This window comes from Suncus etruscus, chromosome 13 (assembly GCF_024139225.1).
Source record: "Suncus etruscus isolate mSunEtr1 chromosome 13, mSunEtr1.pri.cur, whole genome shotgun sequence".
Taxonomy (NCBI): Eukaryota; Metazoa; Chordata; class Mammalia; order Eulipotyphla; family Soricidae; genus Suncus; species Suncus etruscus.
The window spans coordinates 88,748,215-88,773,496 of NC_064860.1; the positions used below are offsets into that span (position 1 = coordinate 88,748,215).

At 37.0% G+C, this 25,282-nt stretch overlaps 1 protein-coding gene across 2 annotated transcripts in view; it reads right to left on the minus strand.

The window, feature by feature from the left end:
- The window catches only part of CD47 (CD47 molecule), an 81,599-nt gene that overhangs the window by 24,674 nt on the left and 31,643 nt on the right, over window positions 1-25,282 (minus strand). For both annotated transcript variants that reach the window (XM_049785687.1, XM_049785686.1), the window contains exon 3: window positions 14,492-14,581. In XM_049785687.1, the coding sequence (XP_049641644.1) occupies window positions 14,492-14,581 (90 nt within the window). The remainder of the gene's footprint in view (window positions 1-14,491; window positions 14,582-25,282) is intronic.

Sequence of the window (25,282 nt, forward strand, 5' to 3'; positions counted from 1 at the left end):
TCGCCCCCCAAATAAACAAACCACAAAAGAAAAAATCAACAATGATTGTAGTAATATCAGTGCTAAATAATGCCACAAGACTGCAAACATGGATGTTAAACATCTTAGAGGAGTTGGGTTCCTTCACACCTTTTTATTTTTAAATTTAGTTTGTTTGTATGTCAGAGTAAAATTACAAAGCTACTCATGACTGTGTTTCAGTATAGCTTTAGCCCCAATCCCTTCACCAGGAGGGAATTACCCATTTCTATCAGTCAATTTGCCTCCCCCAATTTGCCTCCCACCAGTCTGCTACTATAGAAGGTGTTTTTATTTTTAATATAAAATTTGCACTGTGGTTTACAGTACTATTGTTGACAATGTTCCATACAAAATTTTACTACCTTTAAGCCTCATTTCCTTTTCTTGCTGAACACTTTCTTCCATGTAGGCCTTTCCCCACCCTGTCCTGTACTATAGTCTTTTCCAGGGGCTTGATTTCTACTGAATACCAGTTTTACATTCTCTGCTTCCATTTTCTTTGGGTATTCATTATTCCATCATTATTTTTCTTTATATCCCACATAGGAGAGAGATCATTCTGTCGGTCACTTTCCAACTAACTTCACTCAGAATTATACTTTTCAGGTCCCTCCATGTATCAGTAAATTGCATGACTTCAAATTTTCTTATGGCTGAGTAATATTCCATTGTGTTTGTGTACCATATTGTCTTCATCCAATTATCTATTCTTGGATAGTTGGGGTTGTTTCCAAATTTTGACTATTGTGAATAGTGCTACAGGAAACACAGGAGCACAAGTGTCTTTTGGGCCTTTGGGATATATTCTAAGAAGTAGAGTAGCTGGGTCAAAGGGAATCTCAGTTTCTGGGGGTTTTAGGAAGGTCCAGATTGTGTCCAGAAAGGCTGGACTAATCAACATTCTCAACACCAGTGAATGAGAATCCCTTTCTCCCCTTTCATCCAAGCCAGTCCTGGTAGTTCTTTTCTTTTTATGTCACATGTGTTTTTATTTACTCATTTCTAATATTTTTTATTTAATTTCTCTAAGATACAGTTACAAAGTTGTTTATGATGCAATTTTAGTCATAAAACATTCAACACTCATTCAGTGCACATTTCCTACCAGCCATGACCCCAGTTGTCCCGCCCCACTATCCTCCCCACTGCCTGCCTCTATGATAGACATTTTCCATCTCTCTTTTGCTTTTCCTTTTAAGATACTATAGTTAGCAATATTGTTATTGAAGAGGTACCATGCCTATCACTCTACCTCCTTTCAGCACCCAGTCCTTGTCCAGAGTGATTATTTTCAACTATCATTGTCATAGTGGTCCCTTCTCTGCCCTAACTCCACTCACCCACTCTTTTATTTTTTTAGGTTTGGTTTATTTTATTTTCACAATTACAGATTTGCACATGGTTTGAGTTTCTGTCCTACAAAGTTGGAGTCACTTCCCTCCCCAGGGTTCCCAGTTTTCTTCCCACCTTTCCTCTGCCTCTGAACAAGAAATTTTGCGCTCTCTCTCTCTCTCTCTCTCTCTCTCTCTCTCTCTCTCTCTCTCTCTCTCTCTCTCTCTCTCTCTCTCCTCTCTCCTCTCTCTCCTCTTCTCTCTCTCCTGTCTCCTTTCTGTTTCTCCCTGTGTCTCTCTCTTTTCTCTGTCTCTGTCCATCTCTATCTCTCTTTTTTATAATTTTTATTTTTATCTTTATTTATACACCTTGATTACAAATATGATTGTAGTTGGGTTTCAGTCATGTAAAGAACACCCCCCTTCACCAGTGCAACATTCCCACCACCAATGTCCCAAATCACTCACTCATTGTAGCAAGCTTGCTACCAAGGACCACTTCTCTTGGTCCTTGCCTGTCCTTTACACCTGTTTTCAAATCTCCCTTCCTCCCTCTTTTTTATTGTTATTACATTTACCAAATACTCCCACCATCACTTGTGATGTTCACATAGTTTTTTGTGCTCACCAAGGGGCATACAGTTGATTATGGGGTTTTCATACTTTTAGTTTTGGACTCCAAATGGCTGTACTGCTGAGATTATGCTTAGCATATATGGATGATTCTGGGGATCAACCTCATGGTATCACATTTGCAAAGCAGGCCAATTACCACTGAGCTATTATCTTTGAATATGTCATACCTTTCTCAATTGAGGCATTATTAAAATGTGAGGCCAGATAAAACATTCTTGGTAGTGGGGAGTAGATTTCTTATGTACAGAATGTCTGGTAGCTTTAGGATCCCTACATTAGTTTTCAATAAATGTTCACTGGTTGCACCAGTCAAAAATGTCTCCAGACCATGTCAAATGTCTGGAGGAAACAAAACTACCTCTAGTTTACAACTACCATGCAGAGTGATGAAATTCTTTTGAAATAAATGGCTATCAGTAACATCTACAAAGATATAACCTCTCTCTGCTTCATATAAAATCTGTAAGGCATCATAAATATATGTGTATTTTTTTTTTTTGGTGGGTGGCACAGAGCTCTGTATTCAGGGGTTGATTCTAGTGGTGCTCAGCAGACCATGTGGTGTAGGGATTCAAACCTGATCCTTCTGTATGTAAAGAACATGCTCAAGTCCATTTGAATAAATCAGACTCTCTTTCAAACCTAATGAGTTCAAATGCATACCATGCCTACTAACATAATTTCATGAAAGTAAACTCTAAACATTCAATGGAGGGGCCGGAGCCATAGCAGAGCAGTAGGGAACTTGCCTTACATGCAGCTGACCCAGGACGAACCTCAGTTCAATTCCCCAGCTCCCATATGGTCCCTTCCCCTCAACCCCCGCCCAAGCCAGGAGCAAATTTTTAGCACATAGGCAGGAGTAACCTTTGAGCATCACCAGGTGTGGCCCCAAACCAAAACAAACAAACAAAAATCCACAAACATTCAATGGAACTCATCAGACATGCTACTTATTTGAATGTTTGGGGGCATCACATACTCTCCTCATTTACTCAAAGTATATGGTGGTGCTCACATACTTGGTTGTTAAATGCACTCAAGGCCACACAATTAGTCTCAGGGATCATTCCTGGCAATACTAAAAGAAACATACAGTGTGCCATGGGTCAAATACTGGGCTGGCTGCATGCAAAACAAGTGACCAGCTGTTGTATTATTTATTTTGAGATAACTCCTATTTCCAAGTGTCTGGTTCCTACTCTGAAAGAATAATGTAATATAGAATTTAATATGGGTACCAGTAACAGATGACCTCCTGTTGGGTCCCAGGAGATCCAAGAGTACACAAATTAAAATGATGTACATGGAGGCTATAGCATGAAACTAGGAGTCCAACTTGTAAATTAGGGTGAGGGGGTTTGGTCACAAGAAAGAAACAAATTTGGAAGAGAAGCACTGTGGCATGAAAAAAGATGAGAAATATTGATGCAGTAAATAAGCATAAAACATGTATCTCTCTGGGGCCAGAGAGATAGCACGGCGGTAGGGCATTTGTCTTACACACAGCCGACCCAAGACGGACAGTGGTTTGAATCCTGGCATCCCATATGGTCCCCTGTGTCTGCCAGGAGTGATTTCTAGTGCAGATCCATGAGTAACCCCTGAGCACTGCCGGGTGTGACCCAAAAATGCAATAATAATAATAATAATAATAATAATAAAAACAAATGTATCTTCCTATAGTATATTCATATTAGAGGTTTTATCTTAGCTGATATCAAACTAAATTTTTCCAAGGAAGTTGTTAAAAAGTAAACCTAAAAGCAGTGAGCAGCAGAAGCAGAATGCATAATCAAAATTCTGTGTTTCATTCTCATGATAAAATTTGCGTGGCAGAGTTCAATAGAGATTGTCTTCAATTTTATTTTACTGAAAAAAATGTTTTTTAAGCATATTTCTAAATAATGATGAAATTATACTTAGGATTTATTGCATTCCACAAAACAAAAAGTAAAAGGGGTGTTGGGGATATGGTTCTTAAGTTACACAGCACATGGGCAGACCTTCGAGGTTCTATCCCAGGCACTGTATCGCTAAAGCACCATCCAGTACGGCACTACTGCTCCCTCAGCATGACCAGGTAGCCTCTATAATAATAAAACTTCTTAAGATTTTTGTTTGTTTGTTTTGTTGTTGTTTGGTTTTTTGGGGCCACATCCGGTGATGCTCAGGGGTGACTCCTGGCTATGCACTCAGAAATTGCTCCTGGCTTGGGGGACCCTATGGGACACCTGAGAATCAAACTGCTGTCTGTCCTAGGTCAGCTGCATGCAAGGCTAATACCCTACTATTGTGCCACCACAAAACTTTATAAGATTTTTAAATAAAACTATTTTCTTGGGGCTAGACTAGAGGATGGTTCATTGGCTTTAAATGTTTTCTCTTATGTGAGGTTGTGAGTTCAGTAAGAGCACCATTGTACAGACCACAATACCTGAGGCTCTGTAGTGTCTGTGAATCTAGGGCTATGCAACAGAGTTGGAGAGGGTGGGTGGGTGTGAGCCCCATAACAAAGTCAGGGATGGGATGTGTGAATGCCATATAGGTGTGTAGGAGAACACTGGCAAGCACTACAACTAAAGATGTCTGTACAGTATGGCCAGAAAGTAACACCCTTGGGTGAGCATTTTGTGAGCCCTACAATAATTGCAAGTAGAATGTGTGAAAGCACCACAATGGAGTGCTTTGTAAATCTGCTGCAAGCACCACAAACAAATACATGTGAGCCCTGGTTATCAGAGCAACATGAACGAGAAGAAAGAGGGGAAAAGAGGTAGTTAAAATAAGTAAAGCAAAATAAGTGATGATGTTAATTGTATGCCTAAAGGAATACAATCACGGTTTACATTACATTCTATAGATATGGTGTTCAGTGCTATAATACAGGCATCAGAAGATCTTTAAAACCTTCACTTTCTCATGTATAAGACTACAATCTCACTTTGTTTTCTTTTAATGGAAATGGAAGGTTAAGCAATAATCAATATGGAAGCTAAGTAAATCAAAATTTTATGTATTAGAAAAGAGTAAGTCTTCCAAGCTGTCAATCAGTACCCCCAATCTTGGAACTGACTGTGACTGAGTCAAGTCTCTGCCTTCTTATATGGCACAGCTTTCCTATTTTCTAAGCTCAAAACTGAGCAGAATAAAAAGCAGTGTGTGTGTGACAAAAGGTAGAGACACAAATAGAAAAAGAAAACTTTCTTGAGACATGTCAGGTTTTCCATTTTAATCCCAGGTATATTGTTATCTAAATAGAACTTGAGAGTTCTGCAAAAGGATTATAAAATAGAAGCTGTTTCAAATGTACCTCGCAATCAATCAAACATTCATAAGAGACTCTTTTTGGTTTAATTCAATACCTAAAAGCACTACCAAGATTAGGCAGAAAGAATTCACCTTAGAATACAGTAGAAGTTCATGCCAAAAAGCTGTCTTATACCGTGTTTTTTTTTTTTTTTAACAAAAGAAAGAATTTGCACCTGATACAAAATTCAACCCCTTCAGGACTTTAGAAGGGATTATAGGAGAAAAATAGTGCCTGCAGTAGCAAAAATTAAATCACCACAAAATACTATGGCTGACACTGTTTTAACCAAAGAATGGCCTACTTGAAACCATTGCAAATAAATACATTGCTGTTGAAAGTTCAACTACAACATCTTTTCAAAGCTATACAAACTCTTCCTTAAATTAAGCCAATAACTCTAACAAATAAAATACTGGAATCTATTGAGACTTCAAGCAAAAAGAATATTTTTGTGTGTTTATTGAACATTTAAAAATCTTTAGATTTATTTTCTTTGCTTGCAAGTTTGCAGGTCCCAACAAAGTGGAGAGAGGGAGCTTATTGGTGGCAAACCAGCATAAAATTGGTTTTGTTTTTTTTTTGGCGGTACGCATGGTGGTACTCAACACTTACTTGTGGCTCTGTGTTCAGGAATCTCTTTTGACGGGACTTGAGCACTATGTACAGTGCCAGGGTCAACTACATGTATGGTTAACACCTGAACTGTAAGCATGCTGTACTAAATCTCCAGCCCCAACTACCATTTTAAAAAAATGTAGCTGAAGGGTTAAGAAATAAAATATCGGGCCTGGAGAGATAGCACAGTGGTGTTTGCCTTGCAAGCAGCCGATCCAGGACCAAAGGTGGTTGGTTCCAGTCCTGGTGTCCCATATGTCCCCCGTTCCTGCCAGGAGCTATTTCTGAGCAGACAGCCAGGAGTAACCCCTGAGCAACGCCGGGTGTGGCCCAAAAAACAAAACAAAAAAAAAAAAGAAAAAAGAAAAAAAAGAAATAAAATATCTTCAATAATCTCAAAGATCCTTTATTGGTCACTTTTTGTTCTTCAATAAGAACATTTTAAACTTATTAAATCTATCAAAACTTTCCAAGAATTTTCTGGTAAGATAATTTAAAATGTTCTTAATGATAGACTCAACATATTTCCTGGCCTAATTTTCTGTTTTCTTGCCAAATAATCTATATACCTTTAAAAATACTGATGCTTTAACAGAATTCTTTAGCTAAAATTATTGAAATCAATACACAAAATCAGAGAAAGCAGTATTTATATTAAAAATATTTAAAGACCATTTTAGGTTCACCACTAAATTGAGAGGAAGAAAAGAGAACTCATATAGACTTTGCAAGTGCCTTCCTTGCTTTTCCAACTACCAACATCAGTCAATAAATGGTAATTTTTTTTCACTAAGAATGAATCCATATTGCAGGCCATAATTATGCACAGTTCATAGTTTATCTTAAGGCTTAGAAGTGTACATTCAGTGGGTTTGAACAAAGGTACAAAGACAAATATCCATCATTATATCATACAGCATATTTCCAGTGCCCCAAATACCCCATGTTCTGTCTATTTATCTCTTGTCCCACTCCACCCTTAAGTACCACTCAACTTTTTATTTTATACACAGTTCTTCCTTTTACACAATTTTTAAATTATTTTTAATTAATTTATTTTTTGGTTTTGGGGCCACACTCGGTGATGCTCAGAGGTTACTCCTGACTATGCGCTCAGAAATTGCTCCTGGCTTGGGGGGACCATATGGGATGCAGGGGGATCGAACCAGGGTCTGTCCTAGGCTAGCGAAGGCAAGGCAGAGACCTTACTAGTTGTGCCACTGCTCTGGCCCCAATTTTTTAATTTTTATTGAGACCAATGTGAATTACAAGTCTTTCACAGTTATAGTTAAGGTACATAGTGAGAGTGAATTAAGGCAATTCCCACCACCAGTGTTGACCTCTCTCCGCCACTGTTCCCAGCATCATCTCATATCTCCGCCTTAGTCCACCTGGACTGCTAATGTAACAGGCCCCTTTAGTGTAAAACTTTTTGTTTCCACACTTTCTTATAGGTGGGATTATAGAGTATGAATTCATATATTTAGAATTATGCAACTGATTCAGATAGGATTCTCTCACTTAGTATTAGTGAGATCCTCTTTTTTGGGTTTCTGGGCACACCCACCAGCACTTAGGGGTCATACCTGGCTCTCTGCTCAGAAATTACTCTTGGCAGGCTCTTTCATGTTTTAATATGCAATACTTAATATGTAATATGTAGATCTTTTAAACACGGAATGATATTTCATCGTTTACACGTATAACATTTTATCCATTCAGATATTAAAAACCTGTTTTTGTTGCTTCTAAGTTGGACAATACAAAATCGTACTCTGGAAGACTGTTTGGCAATTTGCTGCAATATTAAATAAGATCAAACAGTATAAGACCTTTTTATCAGTCCAAATTACGCAACCATATCAAAGCACAAGCCAATTACTTCATCCAACGATATCGGAGCACTCGTTATATGACACTTTCTTTTAAGTTTTGTCAGTGAACAAACACAAATGCTCCTGCTGTCTCAATCCCCTCATATTTCAATGTGTGTGTACAACGTGTGTTTTAGGGAGAAGTCAGGAGATACAGAATGTATTACTCCCTCCCAGATCCTCTTCCCCATTATGTAAAAGACCTCGATGTCCTCTAGCCTAAGAGAGTTATTTATGTATTTCACTTTTCATATTCATGTGATGAAGACATAATGAGGACCTTTAGCCACTAGTAAAAACAACTACTATTATGAACTGATACTCCAGGTATCTCTTGCGATTGATCAACAGCATGGAACAGATAGAATGTAGGTTGTGGCTGATGAAATCTTGTGAAGTCGGAAACTTCCATGTTCAACTTGGAAATAAAATGTATACTATTAGTTTTCATAATAATTCAATGAGGAGGCTGATAAACTGATGTAGGCCAATATAGACTATAATTAATTCAACATAAATCAATTTAAGTAAGAATGTACTGCCTGTCCAAAGACAAAACATTTAAATAGACATTTACTAAGTATTCTGCAAGTGAGCAGTGAAATAGAAGGGCTACCCAGTGAGGTAGAATGCATAACAAATCAAGAATAAATCAAAGTGAGAAATTTTATTTTATTTGATTATCATAGTGCTATTTTTGGAAAATTTTAGGAAATTAATTTTGAACTATTTTGGTATCTGCTGAGATGTAATTCAGCATTGTCTTTGATACACAGTAAAGCACATCTGCACACTTTTAAAATGAAATTGTAATTTCAAGTTCTTAATTACTTAAATTTAAATTTCTATTTAAAAATATTTACCGCCCCATTAAAAAACAGTAACAAAACCTTTCTGAGACTTATCCTGGAGAAAAGAAATGAATATTAAATCCAATTATTAATTGAATACTTGCCAGGCAGCAAGTAAAATAATGTTATTAAAATCTTTATGTTCTATCCGACTCGCTTTGATGAAAAACTTTGTCAAAATGAGTATCAGCTAGAAATCACAATGTCATTCTAAAGGACCCAGAAATAAAAGAGCACAGTCTTTGTTCAGCAAGGGCTTTGAATATAAAAGATTAAAGAATGAACTTCCTCTCCTTGGTTCCCTGGTCTTATGGTCTTAACTTCAGAGTATATGCAGGAAGTTGGAATGGATAAATATGGAAAGGGTCAAAGGAACAGTCGCTACATCTCTACAAAAGGTATATTGCTGAGTAATAGTTTTGTTCAGTTACTCAAAATAAAATTAGTCATACAAATATTAAATAATAATAAAAGATGAACAATCAAGAGTAAATACTGAGAATTCCAGATTATAAGATAAAATTCAGAGTAAACTAAACAGCAACACCCTATTAATATAGGCCATTGACCAGTCACAGGTTGATTTAATAATAGTTACTATATTTTACTTCTTGGAATAGAAATTTTCCGACTTTGGTAGAATACTTTTTCTGCCTTATAAAGATATTCCCCCTTAATTTCCTTCCTTCCTTCCTTCCTTCCTTCCTTCCTTCCTTTTCCGTCCTTCCTTCCTTCCTTCCTTCCTTTTCCTTCCTTCCTTTTCCTTCCTTCCTTCCTTCCTTCCTTCCTTCCTTCCTTCCTTCCTTCCTTCCTTCCTTCCTTTCCTTCTTTCCTTCCTTCCGTCCGTCCGTCTTTCCTTCCTTCCTTCCTAAATAGCAGCTTCTCCTGTCTTAATTATTGTAAAAGTCAGTCAGTCCTCATGTCTGGACTAATGAACTCATTAGGATCTCAAGGCTGTTGTGATTGAAGAGTCTTTTTTTTCAATTACCAAAAAATACCTTCTATAGGTATTACTAATCCCCAGACTAAATTGTTGTATTGCAATTGGTTACCATCCTATAAAAGGTCATGGAACTATTTTAAAATCTTTCTTCAGATAGGGGCTGGAGTGATGACGTAGTGGTAGGGCATTTGCCTTGCACATGGTTGTCCCAGGATGGACCGTGGTTCAATCCCCCTGGGTACCATATGGTCCTCCAAGCCAGGAGCGATTTCTGAGCACATAGCCAGGAGTAAATCATGAGCCTTATCAGGTGTGGCTCAAAATTAAAAAAAAAAAAAAAAAAAAAAAAAAAAAACCTTCCTTCAGATAAATTTCTTTAATTTATAATCAGTGCATGTTTTCTGTTTAAACCTAAATAGCCAGAATCATAAAAATTATTGGGGTGGTAGTGGTCTGGGCCTCAGGAGTTGCTTTCTGTGACTCTGTAAATGGAAAATATAATAAAGTCCTGATATAATCAAATACCTAAGTAGCTATCAAAAACAGTTCTGCTATAATCTTGAATGGAGATTAGAATTAAAAGAAAATGAGAGGCCGGAAAGATAGCATGGAGGTAGGGCATTTGCCTTGCACACAGAAGGACGGTGGTTCAAATCCCCATATCCCATATGGTCTCCCAAGCCTGCCAGGAGCAATTTCTGAGTGTAGAGCCAGGAGTAAGCCCTGAGCGCTGCCGGGTGTGATCCAAACAACAACAACAACAACAACAACAAAGAAAGGAAAATGAAAGATGGGGCCAGAGAAATAGTAGAGCAGTCAAGGCACATGCCTTGCACCTATATTCGACCTGGTATCACTTATGGTCCCCTGAGCACAACCATATGTGATCCTTAACCACAGAGGCAGAAGTAAGCCTTGAGCACCACCAGGTATAGCCCTAAAAAACGAGAGAGAAAGAGAGAGACAGAGAGAGAAAGAAAGAGAGAGAGAGAGAAAGAGAGAGAGAAAGAGAGAGAGAGAGAGAGAGAGAGAGAGAGAGAGAGAGAGAGAGAGAGAGAGAGAGAGAGAATAGCACATAGGGCACTTGCCTTGTATGACACCAACCTGGATTGAATCTCTGGCATTCCATATGGTTCCCCCCACCCCTACAAGCAATGCCAGGATTTATTCCTGTGTGCATAGCCGTAGGAACCCCTGAACATCAATTAATGTTGCCCAGCCCCCTCAAAAAAGAAGGAATAAAAGATGCTTGAGTATGTACATATTGAAAATAAATTACAATTTTCTTGACTGTTATACATGAATCTCAGTTATCATAATTTAGTTCATTATACAAGACCCTCCAAAACACAAATCAAATTTTAGTTACCTGCCATATCATATGACCTAAGCAATTGCCTAAAGTACAAACTTCACTCCTCTCTCATTGGTCTAGAAATAATCAGATAACTAATCAATAAACATCACAGTCAGTGACCAATCAAATTACTTCTTCAATGACTGTTGGTGATTGGTGACTGCCTCCATCATTCATTCATTCACACAAGGACAACTATGCAGAGGTTGAACCTTAATCTTCTCCAGGAACTACAAATTTTTGTGGGCAGCACTTAAAATTATATTTCACTGATCTAAATAATAAAGAGTACCTCTTGTATAGAAAGAACCCTGAAACTCATGAAATAACTGAATAAACAGAGTTGGTATCATTTACTTAACAAAACAGGTCATAGAGATTAGTTAGTTGGCTGGTTAAGGATAAGTGATCACAAAGCATAAGATTCTGCTTAGAAGTTGCTACATCATAGGCAAAGGTCTTTTGTAAGGGCACCCATCTTTAAAATTAGACAAGTGAGTCCGACCGATAACACAGGGGTAGGGTGTTTGCCTTGCATTGATGCCAAACTAGGATGAACCCAGGTTTGATCCCCAGCATCCCATATGGTCCCCGAAGCCTGCCAGGAGTGATTTCTGAGCAAAGAGCTAGGAGTAACCCCTGAGTGCTGCTGGGTATATCCCCCCCCCCAAAAAAAAAAACCACAAAACAATAACAACAAAATAAAAATAAAATGTGGATTTGGTAAATCCCTGGGCTTCTTCTTCAGTAGGATAAATGGCATCCTGAGACTCTGTTCAGCCTATGGTATAAGGGAAGTTCCTTAAAGGGAAGGCATAACTTATTATTTTGACTTAATTTCAGCAGAGAGAAGGTTCAAGTTTTATCAAGGACCACAAAAAAGACTGATATGCATAACCAGAATACCTCACCCCATGCAAACACCTCTGGTCCAATATAGGTAGTAAGTAGTGATAAACAAAAGCTTAAAAGAAGTAGAAATCTAGAAAACAAGTCATTAGTCTGAGTTATTAACATTTTGGAGCCTAGAAAAAAACCACACTCTAAAGAACAGATAATTAAACAAGGAAACAACAGAAATATTCTCCTACTTGATGGAAAACCCCAAGATAGGCAGACTTCACATAAAGGGTACCAAAGGAAAGTAGATTTAGGTCCATATCTATGTCAAAGGTAAAGCAGAAGGAACACAACATGACTACTTACATGTCTCAGTAGAAATATGTCTGCCACAAAGCCAGGGTCAATATTAATTTCACTTGCACATCTATAGCTTATATACAGACCAATACCCAGTTCTTAGTAATCAGTCAAAACCCTTCCAATAGGTATTTATTGAATAAACAAAGTAGTTCAACTTTCTGCTCTATCAGTAACAGTTTAATCTACAGTGTGTGTACCCAGATACAGTTTTACTTTAATAAATGTTTATAGCTTTTATGGAAGATAATTCTCAAAATTCACTTAGATTTAGAGTGCTTTGCATAGGGCCCATCACAGAAAGCATGAGTTGCACAAATATTTAGCTACCATTATCATAAATGCTTTAAATGTCAGCCTAGACTGAGTGAATCAAATCTATAAGCAAAATCTACAAACATACACACAATATACATATACACATAAAAGTATGCATATTTTTCCAAGAGCTTAAATTAAGAAACTGCCATCAAATTGATTCTTTAGGTTCAGAAGCATGACCTTTAGAATGGGACCAATCCAACAAATACAAAAAAGAGCATTCACTAATACTTCACTACACAGGAATAAAAATTAAAAGATGAATTTTTTTCAACCATCAAATTAGCCAAGATTTTAGAATTACAGTGATGCCAGGATTGGAAAGTGAAAGAAATTCTCATCTGCAGTAATTGGTACAATGTTTTTGGAAAACATTTTGGCACTATGTATCAAGAACCTTAAAATATCTCTGCAATTTCCAGTCTTTCATATCTTTAGAAATGACTGTTCATAGTATCAAAAAAATTGAAAACAACCTTAACGACATATCAATAAAAATGTTAAATAAATTACAGTGCATTTGCACAAATAAAGCACAAAGAGCTATAAAAAGATTTCTGAAAACATAATGATAAAATCAGAAAGTAAAAGTATATAAGCTATGTGAATCTATTATGGCTTTCTTTTTAAGACAGAAAACAAAATGCACAGAATAAAACAAAAGAAAGAGGCATAAAATTTACTAGAATAGAATAATTTCATTTCTAGGCTGTGTGGGACTTGATAGTTTTATTTTTTTATCCTTTATAATTTTATACATTATAGAAAATACAACCTTTATAAGGCAGAAAACATCCATAAAGTTTATTTTGTAGGAATATCTGAAGTTGAACAAACTCACTTCTGCTTTTTTCCACTAGAAAAATAGGTCAAAAGTAATGCCATGATTTGCAAATTTCAATCATTCATATGCAATATAAATGCTACCAAGAAATAATTTCATGATCTTAAAAATAAAAGGCTATTTTCTGGACAAATCACTTAATGTAGATTTTAAGGCTCAGATGTGGTTAATGGCTTTTAATAGTACTAGTGAAGACTGAAATGTCTTGCTGCTATATACCAGATATTCTTGAAAAATGTTTATTAAAATTCTAGGAAAATGTATCCCAAGGAGTAATGAATACTCTGAGTTCTGGAATGTCTTGACAATTATCCTCATTAGCCTCCCCCACTTTTTTTTAACCTTTCAGAGAAAAGCTTGAAAATCATAAAAATGCATAAAAATCACAGAGCAAGTCCAGAGTGAGAAGAGCCCAGATAAAGTCCTAGTTCTTCCACAATTATATGTTTCTTTATTTTTGTTTTTAAAGTTGATTGATTGATTGGTTACTCCTGGCTCTGCACTCAGAAACTGCCCCTGGCAGGCTGGGGAAACCACTTGGGATGCTGGGAATAGAACTGGTCCCTCCTGGGTTGACGCATGAAAGGCAAATGCCCTACTGTTGTGCTATCTTCTTTAGCCCCAGACTCCTATCCTATCTTAACATTGAGACCAACTCTTTACCAAAGAAATGCTGTGTGTTTAAGTATTCTATATACATTAAAATCCACATGAGTTTAAGACACTATTATAATTAGAATTTTTATTCTTTATTCTTTTTTTTTTTTTTTTTTTTTTTGGTTTTTGGGCCACACCCGGTGATGCTCAGAGGTTACTCCTGGCTATGCACTCAGAAATCACTCCTGCGCTCCTGGCTTGGGGGACCATATGGGATGCCAGGGGATTAAACCGCAGTCCATCCAAAGCTAGCGCAGGCAAGGCAGGCACCTTACCTCTAGCGCCACTGCCCAGCCCCTATTCTTTATTCTTATAAGGCTAAACACAATGCTTTTTAGAATAAAAGTGGAATATAGCAAATTTTAAGAGGATATTTTATATTTCAGGAACTATTTTAATACCATATGTCTTATTTAGCACATTGTCATACTTAAAATATTATAAATTTAAAGTATTTTAACAATATTACTTTCAGGAAGCAATCATTTAATCATTAAAATGGAAATTAAAAAAAATAGAAATACTTACTCACAATACCAAACTGTCCCCAGGATAGAAGTATGGCCAAAATTGGGAAAATCACAACTAGAATATTTTCATTTGGAGAAAACCATGACACTGGAAGAAAACAAAATCACAATTAATATTTATGAAAACATTTTAGGTACTAATCTAAAATGAAAGATCCACAATATATTATGGAGATAAAATATTAAAAAAATAATAAAGCTGTCACTGTTAAATAAGTAACATGGATAATAAAGTTAGCAATATGCAAAGGGATTTAAAATCAAACTGAATTCTTGTGAAAGGGTATAAGGAAGGGTCTACTAGCCTGGTAGCTAGGAAGAGCTGGGGATCTTGCCAGGGAAAGGTAATAGGTACTTTCTACAGAGGTCCCAACCTGGGGTTGATGTGGTGGCTTCTAAGTACAGTATCCTAGTTACATTTCAGTAAGTAGTAGTTTGGGGGAAATGGGTGGAAGTAGGGGTGCAACTTAGTTGGGTGGGGCCTTGCATGAGTGTTTCAGAGAAGTCCTGAACTGGGTGATATGGCAACTTAACTCTCAATAGAATAAAAATCAATGGAACTGTCCTCAACATAGTGAAAGCCATTCACCACAAGCACACAGCAAGTATTGTACTCAATAGAAAAAACAAAAATTTTCCCTCTAAGATCAGGCACAAGACAAGATTGTCTTCTCTTACTATTCCTATTCAATATAGAACTGGAAGTACTTGTCATTATCAATTAGGCAAGAAAATACTATATTAAGGTCATCCGGATAGAAAAAAAAGTCAAGCTTGTACTATTTGTGAATGATGTGATAATATGTAAAAAAGAGGTGAAATACCTATAGAAAAATACCTATAGACAAAACAATGAAAGAAATAAGAGGACATGAAGAAATAGAAATATCCCCAGCTCATAGACTGAAAGAATTCACATCATCAAAATGGCAATACTTCCCAAAACATCATACAGATGAAATGCAATCCCTATAAGGATATTCATGACAACTTTTCAAAGTAATAGATCAAACACTACTGAAATTCATATTCATATGGAACAATAACCCCCGCTTAATTAGACAAAGCAATCCTTCAGGTTAAAAAAAAAAAAAAGACTGGAGGTAACATTTTCCCAAACATCAAACTGTACTACAGAGTGATAATAATTAAAATAGAGTTGTACTGGAATAAAGACAGACTCACAGATCAATGAAATAGAATTGAAAATTCAGACACACAGCCTCAGGTATATAGTCATTTAATCTTTGATAAAGAAGCAAAAAATATAAAATGAAGCAAGGAAAAGCCTTTTAAATAGTGGTAATGGGAAAACTGGTCAGCCACAAGCAATAAAATGAACTCAGGACCTCTTTCTAATGCCATGTACATAAGTCAAATAAAAATGGATTAAAGACTTTGATATCAAATATAAATCCACAAGATACAGAGAGGAAAACATAGGCAGAATTCTCAAGACAATGAAGCCAGAGGCATCTTGAAGAAGGAAATGCCACTTCTGACACAATTGGAAGCAAAGGTAAACAAATGGCACTCCATTAAATTAAGAAGCTTCTGCATCTCAAAGGAAATGATGACTAGAATACAAAGACAACCTGCAGACTGGAAAAAAATTATTTGCTCACCAATCACCTGGTAAAGGGATAATACTCAAAATATATAAAACATTTGTAAAACTACAAGAAAAAAAATCCAATATCAAAAATGGGGAGAAAAGACGAATAAGAACTTCTTCAGAGAAATACAAATGGTCAAAATGCATAGGAGACAGAATGCTCTATGATCTGAGATCTCACCGCACACCACAGAGACTGGCCCTCACCAAAAGTAAGTGTAACAACCAGTTAGGCTAACATACAGTTAGTAAGGATACAGAGTAATCGGGGACACAGAGATGCTCCTTTACTGCTGGCAATGTCAACTGATTTAGCCTTTTTTGGAAGATAATATGGACATTCCTCAAAAAACTAGAAAATTAGCTTCCTTATCACCAAGCAATTACACTCCTGAGAATTACCCCAGGGCCCATAAATACAATGTAGAAAAACATTTACACGCTTATGTTCATTTTAGCACTATTCACAATAACCAAATCATGAATAAAACAACCCATATGCTGAAGAGCAGATGATTAGATAAAGAAGCCATAGCACATGTACATAAAGGAATATTACTTGGCCCTACAAAAAAGATGAAGTTGTGTAATTTGCTACTATATGAATAAATCTGGAGAGTATTATGCTGAATAAAAATGATCAAAATAAGTGATACATAACTTTTCTTAAAATATTGACTCTGGGTGTAATAAAAAAAAATGATCAGACCTAAATACTCAACCCAAAGTCAATGACAATAAAATCCAGAGACCCAAACAAGCTCTAAGCAAATGGGACCTATTACACTAGTAGTCTAAAGGGCTAATGGGAGGCATGCTGGGAACAGTAGCAGTGGGAGGTCAACAGGAGTGGTGGGAATGGCCCTAATTCACTGTCACTATGTACCTTAAATATAATGGTGAAAGACCTGTAATTAACACTGGTCTCAATAAAAATTAAAAAAAAAAATCGACTAGGGGAACCAAGTGAGAAAGTTGATTGCCGAAGGCCCCAACTATCTCCTTAATTTGGATGAGATCAATGAGTTCTATTTTACCTATTCTCAAACTTACTTTGAACAGAAAACAAACAAAATAAATGCACAAAAAGCACTTCATAATCTACTTATATTTGACCTTCAAAAATCAATTCTAAACACTATCCAAAGCAAGAAATAATGTTCCACTGCTCTGAAAAATCCCTATGCATTCAATTTCTTCACCACTCTGATTTTTTGTTGTCAATCTCAAGAATCTAGTAGTAATTGTAACCAAAAATTTCTTAGGCTAAACTTACAAAGTTATGCCCTCATCAACAGTCATAATAATCCCCAGTAATTCCCAGAATATAACTACATAAAATATGGCAAGAATAAATTAGATATCTGACAGAATTATAAACTTGAAATCAAAAGGTTTTTTGTTGAAGGTTCCAATAGTCATAACATAATTTAGTGAGTGAATGAAAGGGCATTTTTTTGATGCTAAGATGGTTACAAATCTCCACCAAGAGATAAATATTTTCAGTTTTCCTGATAAATACCAAATTTGTCAGTTATTCTGATGTATTTCTAACTATATTACTAATCATTTCCTTATACCAAAGACAACCCATTTCAATTCAATTCAAAATTCTAACAGAAAAAAGCTTTATGAATTATACCTGGATTTTCACATCTAATGTCTCAAGGTTCTGGCAAAAGTTTCATGATCTAATGATTATTCTTAAACTTTCCTTACCCATTTCTTAATTATTTTGTTCTGACGTAAACATATTCACTTCTCAAATTCCCACAATTACTACAAGATTAATTATTAACCCCTCCCTAAAAGCAAGAAAACAATGGACCATGATTGAAATTATTCTTAAATTTTCCTTACCCATTTCTTCATTATTTTGTTTTGACGTGAACATTCATTTCTCAAATTCCCACAATTACTACAAGATTAATTATTAACCCTGCCCTAAAATCAAGAAAGCAATGGACCATAATTTAAGTATTTCGATGTTCATGTCCAAATTGACTCCTGATACCCCGTCTTCCTCCCTTTTAGGTCTCCCCTCCTGACTATTCATTTCAATAGTAGTGGCTCTTTTTCCTGGTGCTCAGGCCTAATATCTTAGAGTCATTCTTGACTCCTTGGTTCCTCTCAGACTTTATATATGGTCTGGTAACAAATCCAATGAACACTGATAAAAGGATGGATGTTCCAATATTGTATGACAAAAATTCAACTATCAACAACTTTTTAACTCTGTATCTCATGATTTAATAGAAAAAAGAAAGACCAAATCTTATTGACTCATGGAAACATAACTAGTATCTTATCATAACAAGAAGAGCTGACAGAAAATTGCAGATCTAGCTCAATGGTGAAGCACTTGCTCTGTATGTGTGAGACGTTGGATTTGATCCCCAGCATCACCAAAAACATAAATCAAATTCAAAATGAGCTGACAATAAACTGTGTTTCACTGTCAACTTCTCTATACAGCAAGACAATCTTAAGTTATATAATATTTGCCTCAAGCCTGTCTGTTCATTTTTCACTTATTCTATAACATTTGTTCAAAAACAGCATGAGTGTACTTTTTGTTATTTTTTTATTAGGTTTGTGTGTGTGTGTGTGTGTGTGTCAGTGTTTGTGTGTGTTTGTGTGTAGTCCAAGAGTGAATAAGGCAGGTGAGGCCTTAAATTTCAGGAGGGAAGAAGCTGAACCAATACTCTTGTGGGTACTAAGGAAAGGTATCTAGGAATATGGATCTTATCCTTGCATGAAAAAAACAAAAAACAAAACAAAACAAACAAACAAAAAAAAACAGGCCAATAATTTAGGAAGATGTCAACGGAACAATAAGTTTAAGTTCAAGCAACCCAACAAGGCCTCTATGGCTAAAATTTACTGCTATGAGATGAAAGAGTATATATACTGGGGCAAGATTATATTGGATGTTAACAATTGCTAAAATAAAAGTCTGTGTTTTATTTAAAAACAGTAATGAGGGATTATTTAAAATCTCTGACAGCCATGTGGAGAATAGATCATAGGCAAGGCCTTACAAAAAAGTTACAGTAGCAATGGTGGGGGGGTAGCGGGAAGGTCCACCAATGCAATCTAGAATTATTTTTACTCAAAAGAAACAATAGTGGGGGCCAGAGAGATACCATGGAGATAAGGTGTTTGCCTTACATGCAGAAAGACAGTGGTTCAAATCTCGATATCCCAAATGGTCCCCCAAGCCTGCCGGGGCGATTTCTGAGCGTAGAGCCAGGAGTGGCCCCTGAGCACTGCTGGACGTGACCCAAAAACAAAAACAAAAGAAACAATAGTGAATAATTCCAAAATATGGTGACTGGAATAGGGATATTGAAACCATGAGTAATGTTTAACAGAGTTGAGAATTTATATCCTGGAGAAAACTAAACCTGAAAGAAACATCCACATGTACCTCCTACCAAAGAATGAAAACAGATCCAAGTTTTGGCCTGACTTAAGGAAAAACTGAAAGTGCCTGACAACAACTTAAGATCCTCTGAGAAGTTAGTGCCTCACAGTGTCAAGTGTTGAGGTAAAATAAATTTCTGTCTGAATGGCCTAAGGGGGTGATAGAAATAGCTTATATACAAGATGCTGAGAGACTAGATCACTACTGGATGACTTCAATTGTCTATGCAGAAGTAATGAGTCACATTAGTATCAGGAAGTGGTTGGGATTACAGAAAAAAAAATGATTTCTGTCTAAGTGATTCTTTACTGGCGCTTATGAGAATCATCTAGGAAATTTATTCACTCACCACAACTCTCCATTCTCAGCTCCCACTTCAAGATTTTTATAAACTCCTATTCTAAGTATGAGTATATATTTGGGATAAGGTGGTTGGATCCATGATTCTCTTGGTTTAAAATCACCCCTGAAGAAGCTGTAGAGAACATCCAAATGGCTGGAACTCATAAATAGCATACTTAAGACCTGAACATTTTATTTCATTTTATTTATTTTTTTTATTTCATTTTCTTCTATTTTTAATATTTTTTATTTAAGCACCATGGTTACAAACATGTTGGTAATTGGGCTTCAGCCATAAAATGCATACACCCTTCACCAGTACAACTTTCCTACTACCATTGTTCCCCCATTTCCTAACCCCCAGAAATAACTCTTGATTCTACGTCCCACATCAATTTCCTTCTTGTTTCCTCCATTTTCAGTAATAGTTGTTCAAAACAAAAATATAGTTGTGATTCCTATTTTCTGCTTTCTCCCTTCTTAACTAATGTCGCCTTTTTGATTTTGATTTTTTTAAATATCTTTATTTAAGCACCATGATTACAAATACGTTTGTGGTTGGATTTGAGTTTGTTGTATTACATAGTTAAAGATGGGGCTGGATGGCAATGGATGGCGATGGATCTCTTTCTGCCATCCCAGGCCACGTGGCTCAGCAACCCCCAGGAAGCCGGCGGGTTCCAAGTTAGGCGAACTGGCGGAATCAGACTCACAAGCAGGCAGGCCTCAGGAAGCATTATCTTTATTCATGCCCTAGCCACCACAGTGTGTGTGGCCTACATCATAACCTTTCAAGCATTCAGCCATTCTAGGCTTGCCCTGCATCTTATCCTCTTTTCAGCCATCTTCCCTTTGGGCTCCATGCGGCCCAAAGAGCCAAAGGGCCAAGGTCCAAAAGCCAGGGAGCCCAGCCGGGCAAAAAGAGGAACGGCAAAAGGCCCGAATCCCCTGGCTCAGAGGTTTATCTATTCTTTCCAAGACCCCTCCCAGGAACCTCCCAGGAATGGGCCGGGTCTTGCAAGTAGGGTTACACCTACTATCCGGTTCCCAAGACCCCTCCCAGAAATGGGTGGGTCTTGGGTACACTACATTTCCCCCCTTTCTGAAATATAAAGACCCTTTTTGTAATTCTGACTCCACCTTTAGCCAAAGGTGTGTTTATTTTCATACAACAACGTAATAAAGTGAAAATTAATATACCAGCCCTTTTCAAAAACATAACATTTTTGCAAAATATACTATACACTTGTAACCTAAAATTCTATTAATGCTTTTTTACCAAGCACTATTCCGGAACTTTCATGTTCCTATACTTTTAAACTATATTGGGGGAACTTTTTGTTCCTAAAAACCTTTCCTATACACAAGTACTACAGCATAAATGCTTAACATACATTTTAAAAGCAGGCTAAGTACATTAAAATACACAGTAAAACATTTTGCAATTGAAATTATTAACTATGAAAGACAACAAAACACATTTAAATTATAAAGAAAATGACTAAGACAAAGATGCAGGTGGTTAGAAATCAGATGTTTAAATGGGCTAAACTGTATTACCTCCCTTTTATTTTTATTTTTTAACCACTAACTAACTAAAACTTATCCCATTACCAACTATGAGTAAAATATAAGACTACCCGCTTAGTTCCTATACTTAAAATGATTAATTTGTTCCACGCTGATCTCACCACGTGGCTTTTGTAAACTTTTAAAGTTCAGATGCTGGTTTGTCCCACGCTGATCTCACCACGTGGCTTCTGTAAACTTTCTGCAGGCCGGTTCGCTCGAGCCACTTCACCTTTGTAATTTGGAGGGTGGAGCCGAGCCACCGCTTGGAGCTTTTCACTGCTTTTTTTGATGCTGGACGGGCTTCACCGCTGCCTTTTCTTTCCTCCGGGTGCACTTTGGAAGCAGCTTATGGCCCACATCTTCACAGGGCGCTTTTGGATGTCCAGAGTTGTAAAAGTCCAGTTCGAAGTTTTCAAAGTTGAAATCCAAATTCAAGCCAAAGGTCATTTTCAGAAAATCAGTCCATTTTCAATAGTCTTTTTTCTCCTCCTTTTCCAATTTAGACTTTTAATAAGTCTTTGAAGAGGCCGAGGTTTTTGTTTATTGTAACAAAGTTTCAGTTCTGGGCCTTGGATGGGAGTGATACAAGTTTTCAACTCCCCTGTATTACTGAAATTTGTGCCCCTAGAAGGGGTTGTGGCCATCTTTGAACATGGCTTCACATGGTCAAACCCTTTGGGCTGAGTTCATGTGAAAAGAGCCAAAATCAAACAGAAGAGCAGGAATATCCATATTGTTTTCCATAAGGGCTGGACTAGACGGCATTGCCACTAGCAGTGAATGAGAGTTCCTTTCTCTCCACATCCCAGCCAGCACTGATTGTCTTGTTCTTTGTGATGTGTGCCAGTCTCTGTGGCATGGGATGGTACCTAATTGTTGTTTTGATTTGCATCTCCTTGATGATTAGTGATGTGGAACATTTTTTCATGTGCCTCTTGGCCATTTGTATTTCTTCTTTGAGAAATTGTCTGTAGAAAGGTTTGAAATAATTTGTTAATGAATCTATCTGGGCTTGGACTTTTGTTTTTGGGAAGACTTTGATTACTCTTTTAATTTCCTCAATAGTGATGGGTCTCTTTAGATATGCTAGATCATCCTTGTTTAACCTGGGAAGATTGTAGGAGTCCAAGAATTTATCCATTTCTTCCAGGTTCACATGTTTCATAGCATAGAGTTTCTCAAAGTAGTCTCTGATTATTTTTTGAATCTCTGCAGTATATGTAGTGATCTCCCCCTTTTGATTTCTGATTCAGTTTATTAAGTTTCTCTCTCTCTCCATTTCTTTGTGAGTTTTGACAGTGGTTTATCAATCTTGTTTATTTTCTCAAAGAACCAACTTCTACTTTCGTTGATCTTTCTAAAATTTTTTTTATTCCCATTCCATTGATTCTGCTCTAAGCTTTATTATTTCCTTCTGCCTACCTATTTTTGGCTCATTTGTTGATCATTTTCTAATTTTAAAAGCTGTTATTAAGCTATTTATGTAGACCCCTTCTTCTTTTCTGATGTGTGCTTGCAAAGCTATAAATTTTCATCTTAATACTGCTTTTACTGTGTCCCAAAAATTCTGATAGTTTGTGTCTTCATTGTCATTTGTTCCCAGAAATGTTTTGATTTAATCTCTGAACCACTGGCTGTTTAGCAGTGAGTTGTTTAATTTCCAGTTTTTGATTTTTTCTTCTGTGACCCTTTGTAGTTCATTTCTAATTTTACTTGTGATTTGAGAAGTTAGTCTGTAAAATTTCTATCCTCTTGACTTTATGGAGCTATGTTTTATAGTACAGCTTGTTGTCTATCCTGGAAAATGACCCAATGGAAAAGAATGTGTATCCAGTTTTCTGGGGATGGAGTGCCATATATGTGTGTGTGTGTGTGTGTGTGTGTGTGTGTGTGTGTGTGTGTGTGTGTGTGTGCATGTGTGTGTGTGTGTGTGTGTATACGTATATACTAGTAGTCCATTTTCTTCCATTTCTCTTTTCAGAGATAGTATATTCTTTTTGGGTTTCAGTCTGGTTGGCCTATTAAGGGGTGACAGGGCAGTGTGAGGTCTTCCACTATTATTATGCTGCTATTGATATCTTCTTTCAGATTGTCAACAACTGTATTAAATATTTTGCTGGTTCCTCAATGGGTGCACATATATTTAGGAGAGTGATTTCTTCCTGCTGTATATATCCTTAAATTAGTATGAAATGACCTTCTTTGTCCCTTGTAACTTTTCTGAGTATAAAGTTTGTGTCAACTGATGTTAATATGGCCACTCTAGGTTTTTTAAGGAAGTTGTTTTTTTTTTTGGATGATTTTTTTCCAGCCTTTATTTTAAGTCTATGTTTGTTCTGACTACTTAGATGTGTTTCTTATAGGCAGCAGAATGCTGGCATCAGCTTTTTGATCAATTTTGCCACTCTGTGTCTGTTAACTGGTGCATTTAGTCCATTGACATTGAGAGAAATCATTGTCATGGGATTTAGTGTCATCTTTGTGTAGAAGTTTTTGTGTCTGTTGGTCTTTCTTGTCTTAAAGTAGACCTTTCAGTTTTTCTTTTAAGGCTGGTTTTGAGTCTGTAATGTTTCTGAGCTGCTGTTTATCTGTGAAGCTATGGAGACTTCCTTCAAACCTGAAAGTGAGTCTGGCTGGGTGCAGTATTCTAGGCAAAGCATTCATTTTGTTGAGTTTTGTCATATATCCCACCACTGCCTTCTGGCTTTGAGGGTTTCTTGTGACAGGTCTGTTGTAAATCTTAAGAATGCTCCTTTGAATGTAATTTCTCTTTTTTGATCTTGCTGCTCTCAGTATTATATTCCTATCTGTGGCATTTGTCATTGTGACTAGGGTGTGTCTTTGGGTGCTTTTCTTTGGATCTCTTTTAGCTGGTACTCTTCAGGCATGCAGGATTTGGTTGCATGCCATCTTTAGCTCTTATAGTTTCTCTGTAATGATGTCCTTGACTATTGATTCTTCCTGGGTCTCTGGGACTCCAATGATTCTTATATTGTTTCTGTTAAACTTGTTAAGGACTTCTATATTTTTTGGGGGGGGGGTTGGTTTAGGGGCCACACTCGGTGATGGTCAGGCATTACTCCTGGCTATGAGCTCAGAAATTGCTCATAGCTTGGGGGACCATATGGGAAGCTGGGGGATCAACTGTGGTTCATCCTATGTCAGCTGCGTGCAAGGCAAACACCTTACTGCTGCACCACCGCTCCGGCCCCAAGGATTTCTATTTTCATCTGTTCACATTCTTTGAGTATTTTTTCCATTGTTTGATCATTTGCTTTAAGGTTCTTTTCCAGTCTCTTCTGCTGTATGGAGTTGCTCTGCATCTCATTTTCCAGTTCCCTGAATCTGTCCTCAGCTGCTGTTACTCTGTTGGAGAGGCTTTTAATTTCATCCACTGAGTTTTTTAGTCCTTTTAATACAGTTTGGAGTTTTCCAATTTTTATCTTTGTGTTTTGTTCAGCTTGATCTATGCTTTCTTTGAGTTCTATAAACATCCTCCTTACTTCTACTCTAAACTCCTTATCTGAGTGGCAAACTATGTGGTTGGTACTTTTCAAGTCATCAGAGCTGCCATCTTCATTCTCTAGACATGCTGTTGTCCTGTGTTGTTTCCCCACTGACATGCTTATAGTGTGGCTTTTGCTGTATGTTGTGGTGGGGTTCATGGGCTAGAGAATGCGCTCAGTTGAGAAGTAAAGTGGCAGTGCTCCTCCCTGCTTAGCCGTTTCTATTTCACTTCCACTTACACAGCTTCAGCAAGGGCTCCTGGAAGGGAGTTGGTCTCAGCACCCACAGCGATGATCAGCAGCAAGTTTTTGGAGTGGTGATGGGTG